General features: G+C 53.0%; 3 protein-coding genes and 1 pseudogene across 5 annotated transcripts in view; 2 read left to right on the top strand and 2 right to left on the bottom strand.

Annotated features, from left to right (window-relative positions):
* RECQL5 (RecQ like helicase 5) overlaps positions 1 to 18,266 on the bottom strand; it is a 35,622-nt gene that overhangs the window by 6,375 nt on the left and 10,981 nt on the right. The window contains exon 8 of the mRNA XM_045490786.1: positions 14,954 to 15,033. Within this exon, the coding sequence (XP_045346742.1) occupies positions 14,954 to 15,033 (80 nt within the window). The remainder of the gene's footprint in view (positions 1 to 14,953; positions 15,034 to 18,266) is intronic.
* SMIM5 (small integral membrane protein 5) lies at positions 111 to 7,757 on the top strand. The gene is made up of 3 exons (XM_045490915.1): positions 111 to 701; positions 6,538 to 6,731; positions 7,191 to 7,757. The coding sequence occupies exons 2-3, from the start codon at positions 6,605 to 6,607 to the stop codon at positions 7,298 to 7,300; spliced, it is 237 nt and encodes a 78-aa protein (XP_045346871.1). The 5' UTR covers positions 111 to 701; positions 6,538 to 6,604; the 3' UTR covers positions 7,301 to 7,757.
* SMIM6 (small integral membrane protein 6) lies at positions 6,633 to 12,940 on the top strand. 3 transcript variants are annotated; one of them, XM_045490919.1, is made up of 2 exons: positions 6,633 to 6,731; positions 12,445 to 12,940. In XM_045490919.1, exon 2 carries the CDS (start codon positions 12,451 to 12,453, stop codon positions 12,631 to 12,633), a length of 183 nt encoding a protein of 60 aa, XP_045346875.1. In that variant the 5' UTR covers positions 6,633 to 6,731; positions 12,445 to 12,450; the 3' UTR covers positions 12,634 to 12,940. The 3 variants fall into 3 exon arrangements, with proteins under 3 accessions (XP_045346875.1, XP_045346874.1, XP_045346873.1); XM_045490918.1 differs by lacking the exon at positions 6,633 to 6,731 and adding an exon at positions 9,638 to 11,848; XM_045490917.1 differs by lacking the exon at positions 6,633 to 6,731 and adding an exon at positions 11,892 to 12,083.
* LOC123604574 lies at positions 16,760 to 17,658 on the bottom strand (annotated as a pseudogene).

Consider the following 18,266-nt stretch of genomic DNA (forward strand, 5'->3'; position numbering starts at 1 on the left):
CAGGCAGCTCCCCCAACTATTTACTTCCTAGGAGGGGCCAGAGGGCGGGACCAGCCAGGGAGTCTCGAGAGAGACAGGTTGGCTGGTCAGGCGGATGGGCTCAAACCCCTCCTGAGGGTAGGGAGGGAGCCAAAGAACTTGAGCGCTGTGGGGCGTCCCACCCTCCTCACTCCACGGCTCAGGTGGAGCCTCCCAGAGGGCATCTTTGCCAGGGAAAAAGAGAGCCGACCTCTTTTATCAGCTCTCCGCCCAGGCCCAGCCCACGACGGCTTAGCACACACCCGTCAGGAGGGAGAGGAGAGGAAGAGGAGGCACAGAAGAGACGGGTTCGCCCTTGCAGACCTCCCAGGGGCAGGGCAGCCACAGAGGAGTCTGAAGCCACCCTCGGAGGTCCCAGCAGGGATTCACTCGGCTGGGCAGGGGCAGCGGTGGCACTGGCTCCCCTGCTTCAGTGGCCGCCCCTTGTAATTTGACACTTGGATCTCCAGGACGACCAACAACAAAAAAGCTGAGGCCGAGACAGCAGCTGGCTGTCAGCAGCCAGGAGCTCCACTCCTCTGAGGAAGGCGCCCAGCAGCGGGTCAGGAAAGAGGCATCCGAGAAGGAAGGAAGAGGTGGTGGCCGGGCGAAGCCAGGCAAGGGAGGCTGCCGGGCTCCCCAGCATCTGCGGTTGCCCCTCAACCCAACACCTGAGCTCCCAGGTGAGTGGTGCCGGCCACAGATTTTGGGTGAGGGGGCCAGCCAGGGCCCCCTGCCCCAAGGGTGGAGAGCCACAATCTAGCACGATCACAGGGGCTCGTGGGGGTGCACTCAGTCAGTCTCCAGACAGCCCCATTTCAATCTGGGCTCTCCCTTCTTTTGTGGGGACCCAGCACTGGAGGGACACAGGCTGAGGCTGCAGCTCTCTGCTCAGAGTGCTTTCCTCCCTGCTTGCTGAGCAGGCAGAGGGGCCCCGAGTGCCTGCTTACTCTGCAAGTTAGTTTAAGCTTTTTCTATTCAGGGGGCTTAAACAAGGGATTTGGCTGTCCTGGCCTGGGAGAGAAGGGCTGTCTGCTCTCTGGGCCTCCCTTTTTCCCAGGATCAAGGCAGAGCCCTCTGTTCCTGCTTTCTCCCAGTGGAGGAGGCTCAGGGCAGGGTCTGCCCCGCCACTTCGTGCCCCTCAGGATGTGGCAGGACCCACAGCAGCTCTGCCCATCTGTGTCCTGCATCAGAGTGGCAGCTGCCACCCCTTGAGAGGGGCTTGGCCCGCTCATTGCCAGGTGTTCCTAGCTCAGAGCCAAGCCTGGGTGCTCCTCCCTGGGTCCATTTAGAATCCCACGACCCCCCAGGTCTCTCCAAATGCTGTGCCAGAAGCATGAGGGCCTGACCCTGAACCCAAGGTGGGGTGGGGGAGGAGGCGATGGTGAAACGGAGGCCGGTGAAGGACCCACCCAGTATGTAGCCCTGTGACACGCCATTGGAATGCTGACCCCAGCATGGCTCTCCAGCAGCCCCCTTGGGCAGGGCCCCATGAACGGAGGCTGCCTGCTCCTCCTGCCTTCTTGTCCTCACACTAGGGCTAAAGTCTCCCTTCCCTGCCCCCCAGATGTTTCCCCCAAAGCAAACAAACTAGTATCTACTAGGAAAGAAAAACAACAATCCAGGGAAAAGTGGAAACCAAGAATCAGTCCAAGTGTTCTTGGCTCAGCAGAGTCTGTGAGATTTGGCCTGAGTCGGTGGCTGGAGAGGCTAATGCCCTGCAAAGACGGCCATGCAAGGCAGAGAGGGGACAGGCGCTGGCCTGTGTTGGAGGCAGCAGACAGGACTGGGTAAGGGACGGGCACAGTGGTGAGCCCAGGGCTACCCCTGCTGGCTCTGATCTGTAAGACGGCCCAGGCAGGCGTGCGGGCGGGGATCAGAGTCCCTGCAGCCACAGGACATACGTGGATGGGGTCCCCTGAACCCAGGCCCTGAGCTGGAACAGGAGGGTGATACCTAGCTTCTGGGGCTACGGGAACCATCGCTAGCAACCGGAGGTGCCCCCTCCGGTCCTGGAAAGCAGGACTGCTCTGGGTTCAAGCAGCTACTTCCCACAGCAACTTGGAGCCAAGGCAGAAAAGGGCATCGTCTGAAGGCCTGATGCGGTCAGTGCACAGTGGACATCTCTGCCTTGCTGGTCAGGCCCCCAGACGCCGAAAATCTGCCACAACCGTCAGTTTGCCTCATGACAGCTGTTTCTCAAACAAGACAATGCCCTGTGGAGCAAGGGTGGCTACAACTTTCCATGACAAAATGACAGGGGCAGAGCAAGAAACCCTTGGGGCCCTGAGCCACCGATACACCACTTATCAGTCACAAACACACCCGCCTGCCGCCTGTTCTCTTCCACAAGGGGCCTCTGGAGTTGAAGTATCAGTTTTGCAAGGAGGAAACAGGGAAGCTTCAGTACCAAATGGCAGTTGTCTGGCCTGCAGGTCACCCGCGTGCCCTGTCACAAGGCTCCCTGTGGCAGGAGATGCCACACAAAGGAATGTTTTCTGGTCCCTCCAGCCCCTCCAGCCTTCATCTCTGCCTGGCTCACTTTCCCTCCTCCACTGGCTGCCATTCCAGCCACAGAGCACCCTTCACAGGCTCCAGCAAGGGCCATTCAGGCAGCCAAGGTTGCTCTCTCTTCCTGGGGCCGTGGGAAGTCACTTGCTTGGCTGCCTCTGACCAAAGTACTCCCAGAGCACAGGGCCGTCAGGGACTAGGATTTCCCTGATTCACAGGCAGGAAGTACAGTTTTGGAAGGAGTCTGGCCGAGCGAGATAGACCAGAAAGATATATACAATATCAGTATATACGTACTGATACGTACAATTATCAGTACCCCTCTGGGCTTCCCTGCCTTCCTCCCTCCAAACCTGGGAAAGTAAAAGAGATAAGAGGCAGCCAGCCTCAGAGCACCCGCTTTCCCCAGACCACAGCTGGGAACACTTACTCCCTACAGGGCAATGGCCAAGGAACATGCCGCAGGGTCACCTGACGACTGCTGGTTATATTGGGCACCAGGCGTCAGGCACCCCCTGGGCCTCGCTTTAAATAGCCCACTGGGGAGAGCGCCTGGGACCTGCTGGAATGTGCCTCCTCCCTCTTAGGAGCACAAGGCCCCTCCAGCTCCCACGGTCCCCACTAAGGCTTCTTCTGCTCAAGCCCAAGCTGGAAATGGCAAAACATCAACTGGAAAACAAAGGGCGTTCCCCTTCAGCCTTTGGGGCAGAACATCAGTGCCCAGTGGCTCCATTCCAGTTCACAGACGGACGGAAGCAGTGGGCAGCCCTGGGTGAGACCCCAGGGCTGGTACAGCTTGCCAATTCAGCTCACCAGAGGCACCCTGGGCACAGAAGCATGATGCCATCTGTCCGCAGCCATACGGCCTGCCTCTGTGTGGACGGGCACTCCTCCCGGAGCGGGGCCTGGGCCCCTGGGTATGACTGCAGCATCCCCACTACACAACACCCGGAGGATGGCCGACTTCAGAGCCGAAGCTTCTGATCGACAAAGTCCACCTTTCCCGTACAGCAGAGCAACCTCGGCTCCACCTGCCTCCTCCCTGCTCTGGAGATCACACCCCTCAGACCGACAGGGTCCCCACACCACTTCTCGCTCACAAGTGGAGGCCTCCCCTCTATAACCCCTCCCCGGGGCCTTGGATGTGGAAGCACAAGTGACAAAGCTCCCGCTGCCTGGCTGGCCTCCGCCTGCTTCCTCTTTCAAGGAGTCTCTGCTGCTACATTAGGCAATGCAGGCACAGGGCCAAACAGGCTGAAAAAGCCAGACCAAGTGTAGACGGGGAGGAGAAGAGGAGCCCAACTCCTGAGCCCTGTGCAGACTCTCCCCCAGGGCCTTGGCTGGCACTTCTCTTCCCTCCTCCAGGAATGCGGAGGAATATTCTCCTGGAAACGGGAAGTGGATGAGCAGAGAGGCTCCAGAACGAGAGGGGACTGCCCTCCTTGTGCAAGCCAGCTTCGTCGGTCAAAGAAGGGGGGCGCTGTTCAGTGTGACCAGAGAAGAGGGGCACCATGCTCGGGAAGGAGTTTGGTGAACCTGAGACAGACACGTGCCATCTGTCCCTTTGGCAACAAGTCACATGTGGTTCCCAAAGAACAGGTGTGGCCCTGGCCTCGTGAGTGATGTGCCTGAATAAAGACAGTGCCCCAGACTCCTGAGCGTGGAATGGGGCTGATCGTGCAGAGCACACCTGCGCTCAAAGAGTTCCGGGGCCCTCGTCCCTGCACCGGGCCCACCGCGAAGGCAGTGTCCTCAGAAAGCTGCTCCGTGGGCTGACTTAACGTTGCGAGCCACAGAGCAGGCTGCCTGAGACAGGTCTCCATCAAGAGACAGCATGGGAAGTAGGGGGAGCCTGGCTAGGCCCCCATCCTGCTGTGCAACCTCAGAGGAATCACTGTTTCCCGTATGTAAAGGGAGGCAGGAATGAATGACGCATGGGATTCTAGGATCTCTTGCCTCTTTGTATACTTGAAAACTGGGATCTTGATCGCCTTTACAGAAATGTGCTAACCCCGGGATGGGGCATAAGAGAAGATAGAAGGCTCTAACAGGAGACTCCCACTTCTGACAGGAAGCCCTCTAATCTTCCCTGGACCCATCATCTGCCGGCTACCCCCAACATTGCTTAAAATACAGCTCCCATCTCCAGCTTGCCCCCTCCCGCCCCCCCACCTTCCTTTACCTTACACACCACAAATATCCTGGGAATGAAAGACACAGACGAAACTCCCCAAGGTGTCTGGGGAGGGTCTTTGACAGAGTACAGGGTGGGGGTGTGACTGTCCCCAAAGGCTCCCTGTGGCGGCCAGATCCCCCGTCTCCACAGACACACACCGCAAGAGGGGAAGCCCACCTGCTGGGCACAAACGTGTGCCAGGATCTGTGCTTCCTGCCGCTGTGCTTCCGGGTGTCAATCCTCCCAACAGCCTTGAAGGATGGCTATCTCATCTTATGTAAGATGAGGAAAAGAAACAGACTCAAAGAGACAAAGTGACGCGTCCATGTCATGAAAGCAGAAAGGGGCAGGCATTCAAATCCAGGATGATCCAATGCTCCACGGGGTGCAGGTGACCTTGTGGAAGAGGAGACATAGGAGGCACATGCCAGCTGCCATCCAGGTCCAGAAGGACTCTGAGGCAGAAGGTGGGGTAGAAGCATCCTGTGTGACCACAGGCAGGACCAACGAGGTCAGGAGGGGGTTCCACCTTCCAACGATCAGCGCTGCTCCAAGGAGGAACAGGGCAAGCTGCCGTAGCAGATGGGACTCCCCATCTCACCCAGAGGGGGCTCAAGCAAAGGCTGCACACCACAGGGAGTGCAGAGAGCCAGGTACAGGGTAGGGGGTTCAAGCAGATGACCTTCAAAGCAGTTCTAAGACAGCTATACTGTGGCAATAGTACCAGGAGTGACCAGCTTCCAAAACTGCAGTCATCTCGGAAGAACCTGCCTGGCTGAGACCCAGGACAAGGCGGCAGTAATTAGATCCTCAGGTCTGGCACAAGACCTTGGCCACCTGTTACGCTCCCTTGGATTAGAGCTGCCTTGGTGAACAAGTTCAGGCTGGGTTGGCACCAGGCTGTCCCTGGTCCATCCCTGAAGAGGCACTGGCTCCCTCATGCCCACAGGGGAGGCAGAAGGGGAAAGAAACTCCTGATGTACAGCTGGCCCAACTCACAGACTCAGCCTGGACCTTCACCGTCAGCCTATTGGGCACCCTTAGACAGGAAGAGGCTCTCAGTCATCACCTGGAAGGCTGAGTTGCTACATACCTGGGGCGAGGGTGGGGACACAAGGGACTCTCCTGGTCAGGCCAGAGGAGCAGGTCTGAGCCAGCAGAGGAGGGCCTGGTAAACCAGCCATGGGATGTGTGATCCTGTCCCGAGAGGCCTCCTTGGGGAAAAACTGCAGGGTACACAGCATCATCTCTGCCTCTTCAAAGAATACCATATGAGTAAAGAAACTGAGCTGGTGGGAGAAGTGGAGGGCCCTGGAGGGGCTCAGACCACCTCCCCCAGTTAGTTCTCACCCAGCTGACCCCTGCCAGGAGCCCCATGTGCCCACTCGAGGAAAAGCCTGACTCCTTCTGCCCCACATATGATGAAAGGCAAGAGCACCAGGCTGGAATCCTAAAGCCCGGTCTCCCCACTGGGAACCCAGGGGAGGCGCCAAAGTCCTGAAGGACCCAGGAGTCACCAGGGGGGGCGGGCCAGCCCAAGGCGCTCAGCAAACCCAGGAGTAGGACAGTGAAGCCACCCCACCTCAAGGTCGGAAACCTTGGCCAACCGTGGCCAGCTGGCAGACCTCTCCTGTGTCTGGCAGTGCCACGCAGCCTCCGGCGGCAGGGCCTCAGGCTCCCTGCCATCACCAGCCTCCCTCAGTCCGGGTGGTGCCAGGTGGGTGGGGGCTGAGGGCCACCACTGGGTGGAGGGCCCTGATGGCTCCCTCCCCAGTCATGAGCCACCAGGGGTACAGGGGTGAGACCCGACTAACTCGTTCCACTGGCTGCAGGTGGGTGGGGACTCCCAGCCCCGTCCCGGTGAGGCCTGGCAGGAGCCCGGCAGGAGCCCGATGCACCATGGCAGCCGCCAACTTTGTGCAGGAGATGCGCTCCATGGGCGAGAAGCTGCTGCTCAAGCTGCAGAAGCTGCCCCAGGCCGAGCCTGTGGAGATCGCGGCCTTCTCGGTCCTCCTCCTTTTCACAGGTAAGCTGAGGCCCTCACGTTCTCCCCAGCGCCCCTGGTTCTTCCTGGCATCCGGGAAAGGTGAGACCACAGTGCTGGCCAGAGCACTGGCCGAGGTGGCTGGGTGTCCCCCAGACAGAGGAGAGGCAGATGTCCCTGGGGGGGAGCCAGAGGATTTCCCGAATCCTTGACAATTTGCCGATGGGGTGCAGAGGCAACCCCAAATCCCAACCAGGGGTGAAGGGAGAGAAGCTCAGGGCAGCAGAGGCGGCATGACAGGGAGGTCAGTGCCTAGTGGCTGGCACAGGGACAGTCGACACCTCTTGCCAGACTCTCAAGTATTTCTGACGAAGCCAGATCTCTGGCTAAAGGCCCTTCCCACACACCTCTGGAGGGCTTTATTTAGAAGCAAGGCGTATGTTCTTTCTCTTCCCTGCCTGAGTTTCCCGTGCTCTCTGCTTCTCTCTCCTAACCCCCCAGCCACCGTGCTGGTGCTGCTGCTGATCGCCTGCTGCTGCTGCTGCAGGGATTGCTGCTGCCCTGAGCGCAGAGGAAGGAAGGTCCAAGTGCGGCCCATGAGCCCACCGTGAGGGACAGAGACGAGGAGGAGAAGCTGGAGAGGAGGCTGCCGAGCCATGATCCCACGTGCCAGCCTGGCCCCAGCCCTGGCCCTGCCCGGGAACCCGACACCTGCAGCCTTATCAAGGAAACAAGGGCTGGTACGGCCACCAAACTCTCACCTGCCAGTGAATACTGGGTGCCAAGGAGGAGTCACCTGTTTAAAACCTGAGGAAACAAAAACTGGGGATTCTTTCCCAACTTGCACTTTCTAACAAAACACAGAAGTGGGGGCCCCATACCTGGAAGGAGAACAGCCTGCAGCGGTGGGGAGCCAGCCCAGAGGAGCAGGCCAATCAGAGGGGCTCTGTGCAACAGCTGCTGGACCCCAAGCTTCCCACCGGAGGGGAGCACGTCAGTATTCTATTCCGGTATTTGCCCGTTTCTATCTCAGTAAAAGCTTTCTGGTTGTGTTTCTGCGGCGCCAGACTCCCTGGCCTGGGCTCTGTGCTTCTGAAGGGCAAGGTGCCAGAATTCCAGGGGTGTGGCCAGTGACTGTCCTTGCCAGGCCTCTGTTCTCCCTGTGCCCACGAACGCTGGAAAAACATAGGCAGGAATGCCACGCAAGAGGGAACCAGGGGAAGGAGAGGGTGAAAATCCATCAGCACTGGCTGCTACCAAACTCTGGCTACAGGTGCCCCCTCTACAGTGATGGGGCAGCGTTTGCCCAGGTGCTAGGCTCAGAAACGCCACTCAACAGCTTCGGCTGCCATTTACTTTAGCCTGAACACCCCACACCCACAGGCTCAGGCCCCTGGGTCTTTCCAAACTTCTAGAGTAAGAGAAGTCAGGCCCCTACTATTGCCTGCATATATATATATTGCCTGCATATATATATAACCTGCATCCCAACCCCTCTGTCCTTTCCCCCATTGTGTCCCAGGCTGTCTGGCCCCAAATCCTCACCCTGCCATTCACCAGCTGCATGAACATAGGTTAGTGACTCGACCTCCCAGAGCCACGTTTCCTCCCCTGTGGGTCACAGCCAATCCCGGTAGCTGCCTCCTCGGGTGAGCTCATGAGGATAAACTAAAGTGACCTATAGGGAGTGCTTGGCAGGCACGGAGCATATCCTAGTCCTTATCTGCTCCTCTAAACAAGAGGGGCATGGACCCCAGGAATTAGGGTAGGGGAGGCAGAAAGCTCCCGTAGTACCTCCCCCTCCTTCCGCAGAGAGGTCTGCAGTTTTTACATGCCTCGGTCATCTTGCCCTGCCAGCCCGTGCTCTGGCTGCCTAGGGGCACGGCCCCGTCTACCCAAAAACCAGGGAGCGGAGAGGGGGATGCCAGGCTCTACCCCTGCCCCTGCCCCTCCCCCTATCTCCAGCTGGCAGGCAGGTGAGAGAAACTGGCTGGCTGGTTTCACTTCCTGGTGTCCACTGACTTGTCTGACGGGTTTGGTTTAGGTTGAAGAAGCAGAGAGGAAGTTCTTCCATACAAAAGAAAAGAAATTCAAGAACCGGCTGTACCCTCCACCCCACACCACCCTACAAGAAGGGGATTCAGAATTACAATGATACCGTTGATAATGATGATGATGAAGGTGGTGGTGAGGATCAAGTGAGTGGAAATTTACTGAGGGCCACCACCTAAAGTGTTTTCATGCAGGTGATTCCGTATAATCACCACAGCCTCAATGCCATAGATACCATCATTATCCCCATTTTGGAGATGAGGAAATTGAGCCCTAGCAACAATATGCAACTTGCCTAAGTTCAACCAGCTAAATATGGCAGAGCCAGCCTCTGGGCCCAGCCCAGCACAGCCCATCCAGCTGCAGAGCCCCTGCTCACCACACCGAGGGCCGGCTACAGTGCAGATAAGGCGCTGATCCCATTATCCTCCATCAACCAATCCTAGATCCCACACCCTAAAGTGTGCTAAAATCATCTCCCGGTGAGTGGGTGGAGCCCAAGAGGTAAGAGCTAGGGTGGGGCCCAACTAGGTCTCCCTCCCAGAAGAAAAACAGGGAAGGCAGGAGGGACTAGATGGGAAACCACTGCCCTTTTCAGTCCAGGCACCAATAGCTTAACAGCTGAGTCCAAATATGATGGATCCCAGTAGGCATCAAACTGTGGTTCACGCTGAGCCCTGCCACTAATGGCTCCCCACAGCAGTCCTGGGCAGGTTTCCATCCCATTCGGCTCAACAAACCACATCTGTTCCAGAGTGACAGCAGCCTGGCACCCTCCCAGCAGAGGTCTTCTCGGAAAGAGAGGCATGGAGAGGAAGCAGCAATCTTCCCATTGTGGGAAAGGACAGAGAGGTATAGCCATGGTGGCCACGGAACGGGAGGCCAGTAGGCTGTCTGAGCCTCAGAGAGCATCTGGCTATCACAGGTCTCCATTCCTGCCACCAGCCGCCCTGCAACGATCTCCGCTCGACGTCTGCCTGCGCTCACTGCCACACTGGTTTCCCAGCCTCTTCAGGCCTCCCCTCCACAGTAGTCTCTCAGTTCCTCCAAAGGTCTGCACTGGAGATCTGTGCATTTTACCGTCTGTATATTCTGCCTTATCAGAAACCACAGAACCGCCAGGGCAAGAATCTCATTAGCAAAAACTGGCAGAGAGCACATGAAACACTCTTCCCCTAAATCTGTTTTCTCAAGCATTAACATTTGAGAGCAACCTACAATAAAAAGTCTTCAGGACATATTTGCATGCCGGTAACACAAATCCAGACCACACAAAACGGAAGACAAATTAATTTTGTTCTTAAAGGTTCCTCACCCTCCTCGGGACCCGCTGCCTGCCATGAAACACTGCGTCCTAATCCTACCTCTCACGTAGTCTTCACATCTTGATCTAAACCTCACTCCTATAGGGTTTCCTTCAGCCCCCAGGTCAGGCTATGCCACATATACTCCAGCGCCCTCCACCTCTTTCCATATCGTTCCCTTTGTGATACTCATTTCCGTAGAATCTTCCGATCAGGGCCAGCAATCGACTGAGTTGGCTAAAGCAACTTCTGTGTACGTGACACATACATTCCCCACACATCTCGTTTTAAATAGAAACATATACATGCACATTCCTTGGCCAATCTTTTTGATGTAGGGCCAAGGTCTTTTCTCTGAGTGTGGGTTTGCCGGCCAGAGTTCCTAAATTGTCTATTTGCTAACTGTGGTTACTGTAAAGCAGAACAAGAACTTAAAGACATCCACAAAGAAATCGGAGTGTGAAATCCTGGATTTTTACAAAACGTTTCCATTTGTCTTGCCACATCTGTTTTGACAGAAATACTGAGTGATTCCAAAGTCATTCCAAGTGGTCAAATAGGTGCTTCTAGAAATAACGCTCTCCCTCCACTCCCTTTGAGGTGCAGCACAGAGCTTCAGAGTACAGACTGCAGCGGAGCTGAACAGCTGGGTTTAAATCCCAACACAGTTACTTCTTAGCCGTATGACCTTGGGCATGTTGCTTAATCTCTGTGCCTGTTCCCCAGCTGTAAAACTGGGGTTTCAACTATTACTGTTGCTCCATTTTCTTGTTTTATGTAATGTTAAATGCAATTATGTAATATCAATAACAAGTACAAATGCCACAAACAGGTTTGGGAACAAACTACTGACTCCTGACAAACATCCAACTTAACTGAAGGAGGAAGTACGTGGGTGTGCTAGCGACCAGCCTGCTGGCTGGGAGCACTCAGCAGTCAAAGGCATGAGTCAGTAAGTTTTAAGGAGGGAAACTCGAAGCATCAGGTAGGACCATGATAGGTAAAAAGGACTTTACTGAACTTCCTTGTCATCTGTCTCCTCCAACCCTGGATGTACGTTAGAATCGCCTGGCAAGCTTTACAGAGACCGGGGCTCTGACGTGCCCAGACGGAAAGAAGTGGTACCAGGGAGGGCCTGGGCACAGGTATTTAGAAAAGCTCCCAGATGATTCTAATGAGCAAGGCTGAGGACCAGTGTGCTAGAACGGAAATCTGGGCAGGCAGGACCTGCCTCCCTTGGTTCACAACTGACACGCGGTACCTGCCGCAGTTCCTGGCCACACCAGGCACTTCAAGTCTATCTTTTATGGAATAAATGGTGGCTACCAGGTTCCCATTCCCACCTTCTAGCTGCCCATGCAGCAGCTGAGGTCATGCCTGGGAGGCCAGCAAAGGCACTAGGGAGAAATTAAGCCTCCAGGACCCTGGGGCCTTAAAGGTGGTAAACACCTCCACAAAAAAACTCGCTCCAGGAGGCACCAGCCGGAGGCTTGTTAATCATTCACCAGCACCCTAGCACCGCAGGGAAAAGCCTGTGTGCGGCTCCAGCCCAGGGCTTCCCAGAGTCCTGGGCTTCCTGCGCTCTGGTGGGGGCCTCCCGGTCTACAGGTCAGCAGCTGGACAGAGGAGAGAGAGGCAGGACCCAGCCACGGGTGAGGCGGACGGTGGCTTGAGGCAAAGGTCCTGGATCCAGTGTCCTTCCCCACCCTACCCCAAGCCTGACTTCTCTGAGGACGCCAGAACATAGGTACCCTGAGCAACCCCCAAACCGACATCACAAAAGAACAGAACGCAGCTGAAGAGGTAAGTATGGAAGGCAGAGGAACACAGTTGCTAGGCAACAGGCCCTGGCCCACCTTTGTTCGCTCTGGTGACTGCGATGAGGTCTGATCAGGGACACTCGACAATGCCAACACCTTTTCCTCCCAAGAGTTGCTTCTTTGAGTCAGGGTGTGGCTCGGCCCCCAAAGTGCAGGGCCTGAAGGATTACCCTGATCGGCCCACTCTTAGGACACAGGAGTGTTAACAGCAGAATCAGGTAGTGACGCCTGCCTTCTCGCCATTACTCCCTCCAACTGGCTATAGGCCTGCAGCCTGCCGACTTTAGCTGTTTCAAGATTAGCTGGTTCTGTTTCCACCTGACTCCAAGGGAGTTTACCGAGGCCTCAGCTGGAGTCAGTCCACCCCTCAACTCCTATGCCGATCTCTCAAAATTCTCCCCAAATGTTTGGCAACTGAGGCAGGGAAAACAGCAAGGATCTGCAGCGGTGCATTTTAGATCCTAGCTGAGTAGATCTCAGGGATGGTCAAGTTCTGGCTCACACCAGGGCTGTTCAAAATACAGAGGCAGTCTCTGGGAGAAGCCCCTGCACTCAAGGACTCTGTCCCCTCTTTTCCAGGTTCACATGGACAAACTGATGGCAAAGCAGGACATCTGGAATGATGAGTTCTGGCAGAACCCCTGGGACCAGGGAGGCCTGGTAGTGATCATTTTATTCATCACCACGATCCTGTTTCTCATTGTGTTTGCCATTATATTTGGTTTTCTCCCTCCGCTTGAGAACATCAACCAGTGTGAAGAGTTGTGACCTGACTTTCTGGAGACCAAGAAGGGGACCACCTGTTAGATACTTTCGAAACACCATGTACGTTTTCTTCAAAGCCTTTTCAGAGTCTGCAATTATACACTTTTATTAATGTAATTAATTAATTTGTTAACTAATATTATCTGATAAGTGCCTGCCTTCCCCACTGGACCGAACACCACAAAAGCAGGTGATGGGTTTCTGCTCACCATTGTATGCCCATATCCGATGTGCCTCACATACAGTCCATTTCAAACAATATTTGCTGGTTGAATAAATGAATGAATGAATAAATGAGCAAACAAATGGATGAACAGAAGGGTGCTGGGCCCCACAGCCCCCAGATGGACAGAGCCCAATTCAACTGAGGCCTAAACACAAAGCTATTCTGTCTCAGACAAGGTACAGAAAGGCCTCTTAGCTGGAAGTTGCTTCAAACCTAATTACTGTTCATTTCAATACTAAAAGGTACAGGGCGCGGTCACGAAGGAACAGATATACTTCACGACCACAGTGCAGACAAACTAGCTGCACGCAAAGAGAGGAAAACCGCTGGATGCCCCACCTTGACCCCATTCATGATGAGGGTCTTTTCTGTTGGTCCCAGAGCTGCCCGTGCACCCCACACCCTACAACGGCACTTTTGTAGAAATGTACCTGCCTCCGCCAGAGCCACCATAGTGGCCTGCCCCTTGCTGCCAGGTGCCCTCCCTTAGCAAACAGCTGCTTCAACTTTAACCACACACCAGGACTATTCTTAGAAAAGGAGCGAATATGTGGTGGAGAAGGGGCGATACACCATTTATGTAGTAATGAAACGTTCCTTTTTACTCAAAGAGCAATTCCACATTCAGCTACACCAGCATTGTTTATGCCATCCTGGGAAGTCCTGGAATCCGGAACCCTCGCACATAGCAAACAAGGTAGGAGAGATGAGGCCGCACGTGACGCAGCAGGAGGCGCACTGATGCCCAGACCCGCTGAGGCACTAAGGGGCCCCAACTCGCGAGTGTGACACAGGAGGAGATATAAAGGCAGAGCCCCCAGGAGGACCTGTCCTGCTGTCTGGTGGGCTGCTGCAGCCCAGAGGGATACGGCAGAGCTGACCCTCCAGGCAGCCCTACAGAGCCTCCAACTCATCCCCGAAAAGAACCCAGCAGGGTTATTTCCAGCAGAAGGGACTCTGACAATTAGCAAGGATACTCGGCCCTTTCATTACGAGTGCTTTCTTCAAGGAGCCCGAGAGAGCCTAGTTTAACAACTCCCTGTACTAGTGCCTGAGAAGGACTCTGGTAGTAATCGCTGTGGGCAAAGGGGCCAACCACCTCTGCTGGGCACAGCTGTGCCACAGAGGCCCAACGAGAGACTCAGTCCGGGAGCTACCAACTCTTCGGTGAGTCGGAGGGGACGGGAATCAAAACATGTGGCCCAGCCAAGTGCCTCTCTGATTTCCAGAGGAGAGCCCCAAACATCTGTTAGATACCAGTTCTACGTACGTAATCAGCTCCATGCTTCAAGAATCTAGTCTTGCAGAAACCAAGCTGGGATTTGTATATGAAATGTGCATGTCACTAAAAATCAAATACCAGGATTAGTGGTATCTGTCTACTGTGAGCTCTATGACTGTGACCTCACTGGGTATCGGTCTGTTCATTTCAAAGTCTGAAGCAGTCCCTTCTGCCTCATCTACCTCACAGGATTTTCCAACAAGGTCTGACCAAAGGGCTGCACACATGCAAAGTGCTCCCAGCTTGTCCAGAATCTTCCTAGGTGGCCCTTGTGTCCAAAACCTGTCCTGCCACAACCTGCCTGTCACTGAGCAGCCATCAGGCTCTTTCATTCCTCCACCACCAGCACAAACAGATAAGATACAGAAGTGGATTCCAAGTGGGTGGGCTGGCATTACGACAGAAAAGCTGACTTCTATTCAAGCTTATTATCCACCCCCAAGACAGAAGCTGGGCCATGCGGCTCTGTTTGGGTCCAGGATAAGAGTGACCCCTACTCAGTGGTCCAGTGGCAAATGGTGATCACATGCTAATGGCACAGGACCAGTCACATGATTCATGACTGAGCCACCCACGGGACCAGCCACTCCAGAAGTGGAACATAATGTCGTCACACTGCCAGTTTCTGGGGCCTTCCTGGGAAGGGTACTGACTTCCAGGCTGCCTGATGGGCAACACCCCACACAGTCGCCTTCAGCAGGTAGAGGTGCCTTAGTCGCCCAAGAGCTGCCCTACATTAGCTGGTTAACTAGTAGGTGCTGGGGGAGGAATGAGCTCACTAACACATGGCTCCATATATGAAATAAGTCACTCACCCCAATTCTTCACAGAAGGCCACCAGGGCATCAAAGGCCAAGACAGCAGCTTTATCAGATGCTTTGCTCCCTCTCTTTTCCTGGAGACAAGAAACGACCACTTAGCAAAAGTCTTACATAATTGACGTACCTTGCAGCCTAAAAGATGATGAGGGAGAAAAATATCAAATGACAGTAAAAAGGTCACTTATAACATGGTGTCCCCAAACCTGACCATGCATCAGAATCACCCAGGTAATTTTTTTTTTAAACGTTTATTTATTTTTGAGAGAGACAAAGACAGAGCATGAATGGGGGAGGGGCAGAGAGAGAGGGAGACATAGAATCCAAAGCAGGCTCCAGGCTCTGAGCTGTCGGCACAGAGCCTGACGTGGGGCTCAAACCCATGAACCGTTAGATCATGACCTGAGCCGAGCGAAGCTGGATGCTTAACCGACTGAGCCACCCAGGTGCCCCTCATGTAGGGCCCACACCCAGACCTAAATTGAACTTTCTGAAACTGGAGCTTTTGGGAGTTTATTTTCAAAAACCGCTCAGGTGGTTCTCATGCAAAGGGCCCAGAGACTGGCATTTGGAAACCACTGTGTAACATGATCTGAATTTTTTTAAACATTTTATTTTTAAGTAATCTCTACACCCACAGGGGCTCAAACTCACATCCCCAAGATCAACAGTCACATGCTCTACGGACCTAAGTCAGCCAGGCGCCCCAATACAATCAAATATAATAGTAAATTTAGTAGTAAATACACATACAAGTGTGCGTAGATTTGAAGGAACACACATTTATGTGTGTATGGAAGGATGAATACTACAGTGTTAGAAGTGATCTCTGGGCACCTGGTGGCTCAGTATGTTAAACATCCGACTTCGGCTCCGGTCATGATCTCACGGTTCGCGAGTTCAAGCCCCACGTCGGGCTCCATGCTGACAGCACAGAGCCTGGAGACGGCTTCGGATTCTGTGTCTCCCACTCTCTCTGCCCCTCCCCCATTCATGTGCGTGCGCATGCACTCTTCTGTCTCTCAAAAATAAACATTAAAAAAATTAAAAAGAAGTGATCTCTTGTGTTGGGATTGTGCATCATTTGCTTTTTTGTACATGTCTATTTGTCAAAGATTCCTTTCAAAAAAAATGTGAAATTTTTTGAACTAAAGAAAAAAAAAACCCCAAAAAGTAAAGAAAATAAAACAGACACTGATATCTGAGATCTATTGACTCTCTGCTTCTGGAAGGTGGATCATCCCCACCTCCCAAATGCACACGAATACGTGTACTTCTTTCATTCTGCCAATATGTTTATATCACAATTTCTTCTTAAGTTTCCCTACAGTGAGGAAACTATGGCAACTTTGATCACAGCTAAACCATTTACATTTTTACATTTTCCATGATCACATATCCTTTCTTGTACAACTTTGTTCCCTAAAATTAATAGCTGTTTCATTTTTTACTTAGATTTTAGTATATTACTACTTCACCCCCAAATGTTGTGCTATAATGAAAACTGCATGTCGACAGGGTCAAAGATGGTAGGTTCCACTTTTACTTTTAGAAACTCCTCCCCTGGAGCCCTTTTGTCCCCCCTGATTCAACCCGAACTGCTGTCCTCTAGGTCTGGAGCACAACGGAGACTGCCCTTCAGTGTCGTTCCAGGACATTCCTCTTGACTTGCTGGGGGTCAGATCTCTATCTTTCCCTCTCCAATTACTGCCTCTGTGGTGGGGGACACCCTTCAGTAGCTTCTCCACAGGAGGGAGCTTCTTGAAATCTTGTGTTGGAAAATGTTTTTTTTTTTTCCCCTTAATCATAAAGTCTAATTATGGTTCAGAAAAAAATTGAGCAAATAACTTTTTCTGAAAACATATACTGACTGTGTGTAGACTGCAGTTATTTGGGAGAAGGGAGCTGGTAAGTTAAACCACCCTATTTTCTATTCTGAAAACCATATAAAGTCCCAATTCCCATCTGATTATAGAGATACATGTGTCCAAAATGGCTGAGAATAAATACAACAAGAAAGATAAAAGCTGCAAAGCTAAGAGCATGTAACGGGCTCCAAGAGAAAGTCTCAGAAATACCCAAAGTGGCAACAAGGAACGTTTGGCTGGAACCTGAAGTTCTTTTCAGTCATCCTTGTCTTTGGCTCCGTGTTTAACGATGGGCATGAACTCAGTGGAATTGGGATGTCCCTTCTTGTCCACAGCTGCTCCTCCGTGTAGCTACTCCACTTCCACACCTATAACCCAGCCTCCCAGCATTGTCTGCAGCCCTCAGGTAATTCCAGCAGGTGCCAGTCACTTCTTCATCAAGAGCATTTCTTCTGGATCTGTGCCATTTAACTTTCCACTGAATAGAGTGAGGAACGTGGTGAAATTTATGGGCCCTGGAACCTCATTCATCATGGCATCCAGATACTCATCAGTTGGATTCTTCCCCAGGGAGGCAAGCATATCATGCAAATCTTCCTTGACAATGAAACCATCTCCGTTCTGATCAATCACGTTGAAGGCCTCTTTGAATTTCTGAGTCTGTGACTGATCAGACATGGCGAATATGTTGGATTTTGCACACTACGGATGCTTCTTGGTGGTCTTGGTGTTTGCCTTTCTGCTTGATATGGTGGCAGTTAAATCCCTGCACAGCCTTGAGAATCTGAGCACTTCCGTAACACCCCCCCCCCCCACCATTATCAACACCCTTCTATTCCCAGAGCTTCTAAAAACAAACACTTCCAGCCTCTGCTTAGCAAACCGGAAGTTGAAAATGTCTTTAACCTGCCTTCACACTAAACTGTCTGGCTGAGTAGGAAATTCTAGATTGGAAACAGCTTATTTTCTAGGTTGGAAGACACTGCCTCATAGTTTCTCATTTCTGGTATTATGATGGAGAAAACTGGTGCTGTTCTGGCCCCCAGTCCTCCACATATCACCTCTCTGGGAGCTTTCTGATCTTCTCTTTGACTCAAATGTCTTAATAATGAGTCTAGTGTGAGTTCTTATAACTCACTGTATAAGTTTTAAATAAATACCTTATACCTAATCACCTTACTAAATCTTTTCCTTGTCTAATTTGAATTTCAGATAAAAGGGACAAGTTAATCACACCCCCTTTGTTCATGGCAAAGTATCATTCTTGGTCCTTGCAAAGCCCCTTCCTTCCCAATCCCTACTTGCATTCACCTTCCCTCCCCATTTATTCATTTATTTATCTATTCAAAAAACATTTATCATGCATTTACCATGTTCCCAGCACTGACCTGGGCATTACAGATACACAGGAAACTAAAGGTCCCTGCGCTCACGGAATTTAC

This window comes from Leopardus geoffroyi, chromosome E1 (assembly GCF_018350155.1).
Source record: "Leopardus geoffroyi isolate Oge1 chromosome E1, O.geoffroyi_Oge1_pat1.0, whole genome shotgun sequence".
In the NCBI taxonomy this organism is placed as follows: Eukaryota; Metazoa; Chordata; class Mammalia; order Carnivora; family Felidae; genus Leopardus; species Leopardus geoffroyi.

Bases quoted from the DNA above. Each gene is read 5' to 3' on its own strand.
- SMIM6 (XM_045490919.1), top strand. From the start codon at position 12,451: ATGGACAAACTGATGGCAAAGCAGGACATCTGGAATGATGAGTTCTGG.
- SMIM5 (XM_045490915.1), top strand. From the start codon at position 6,605: ATGGCAGCCGCCAACTTTGTGCAGGAGATGCGCTCCATGGGCGAGAAG. The intron at 6,732-7,190 runs GTAAGCTGAGGC...CTAACCCCCCAG, and splicing joins GGTCCTCCTCCTTTTCACAG to CCACCGTGCTGGTGCTGCTG.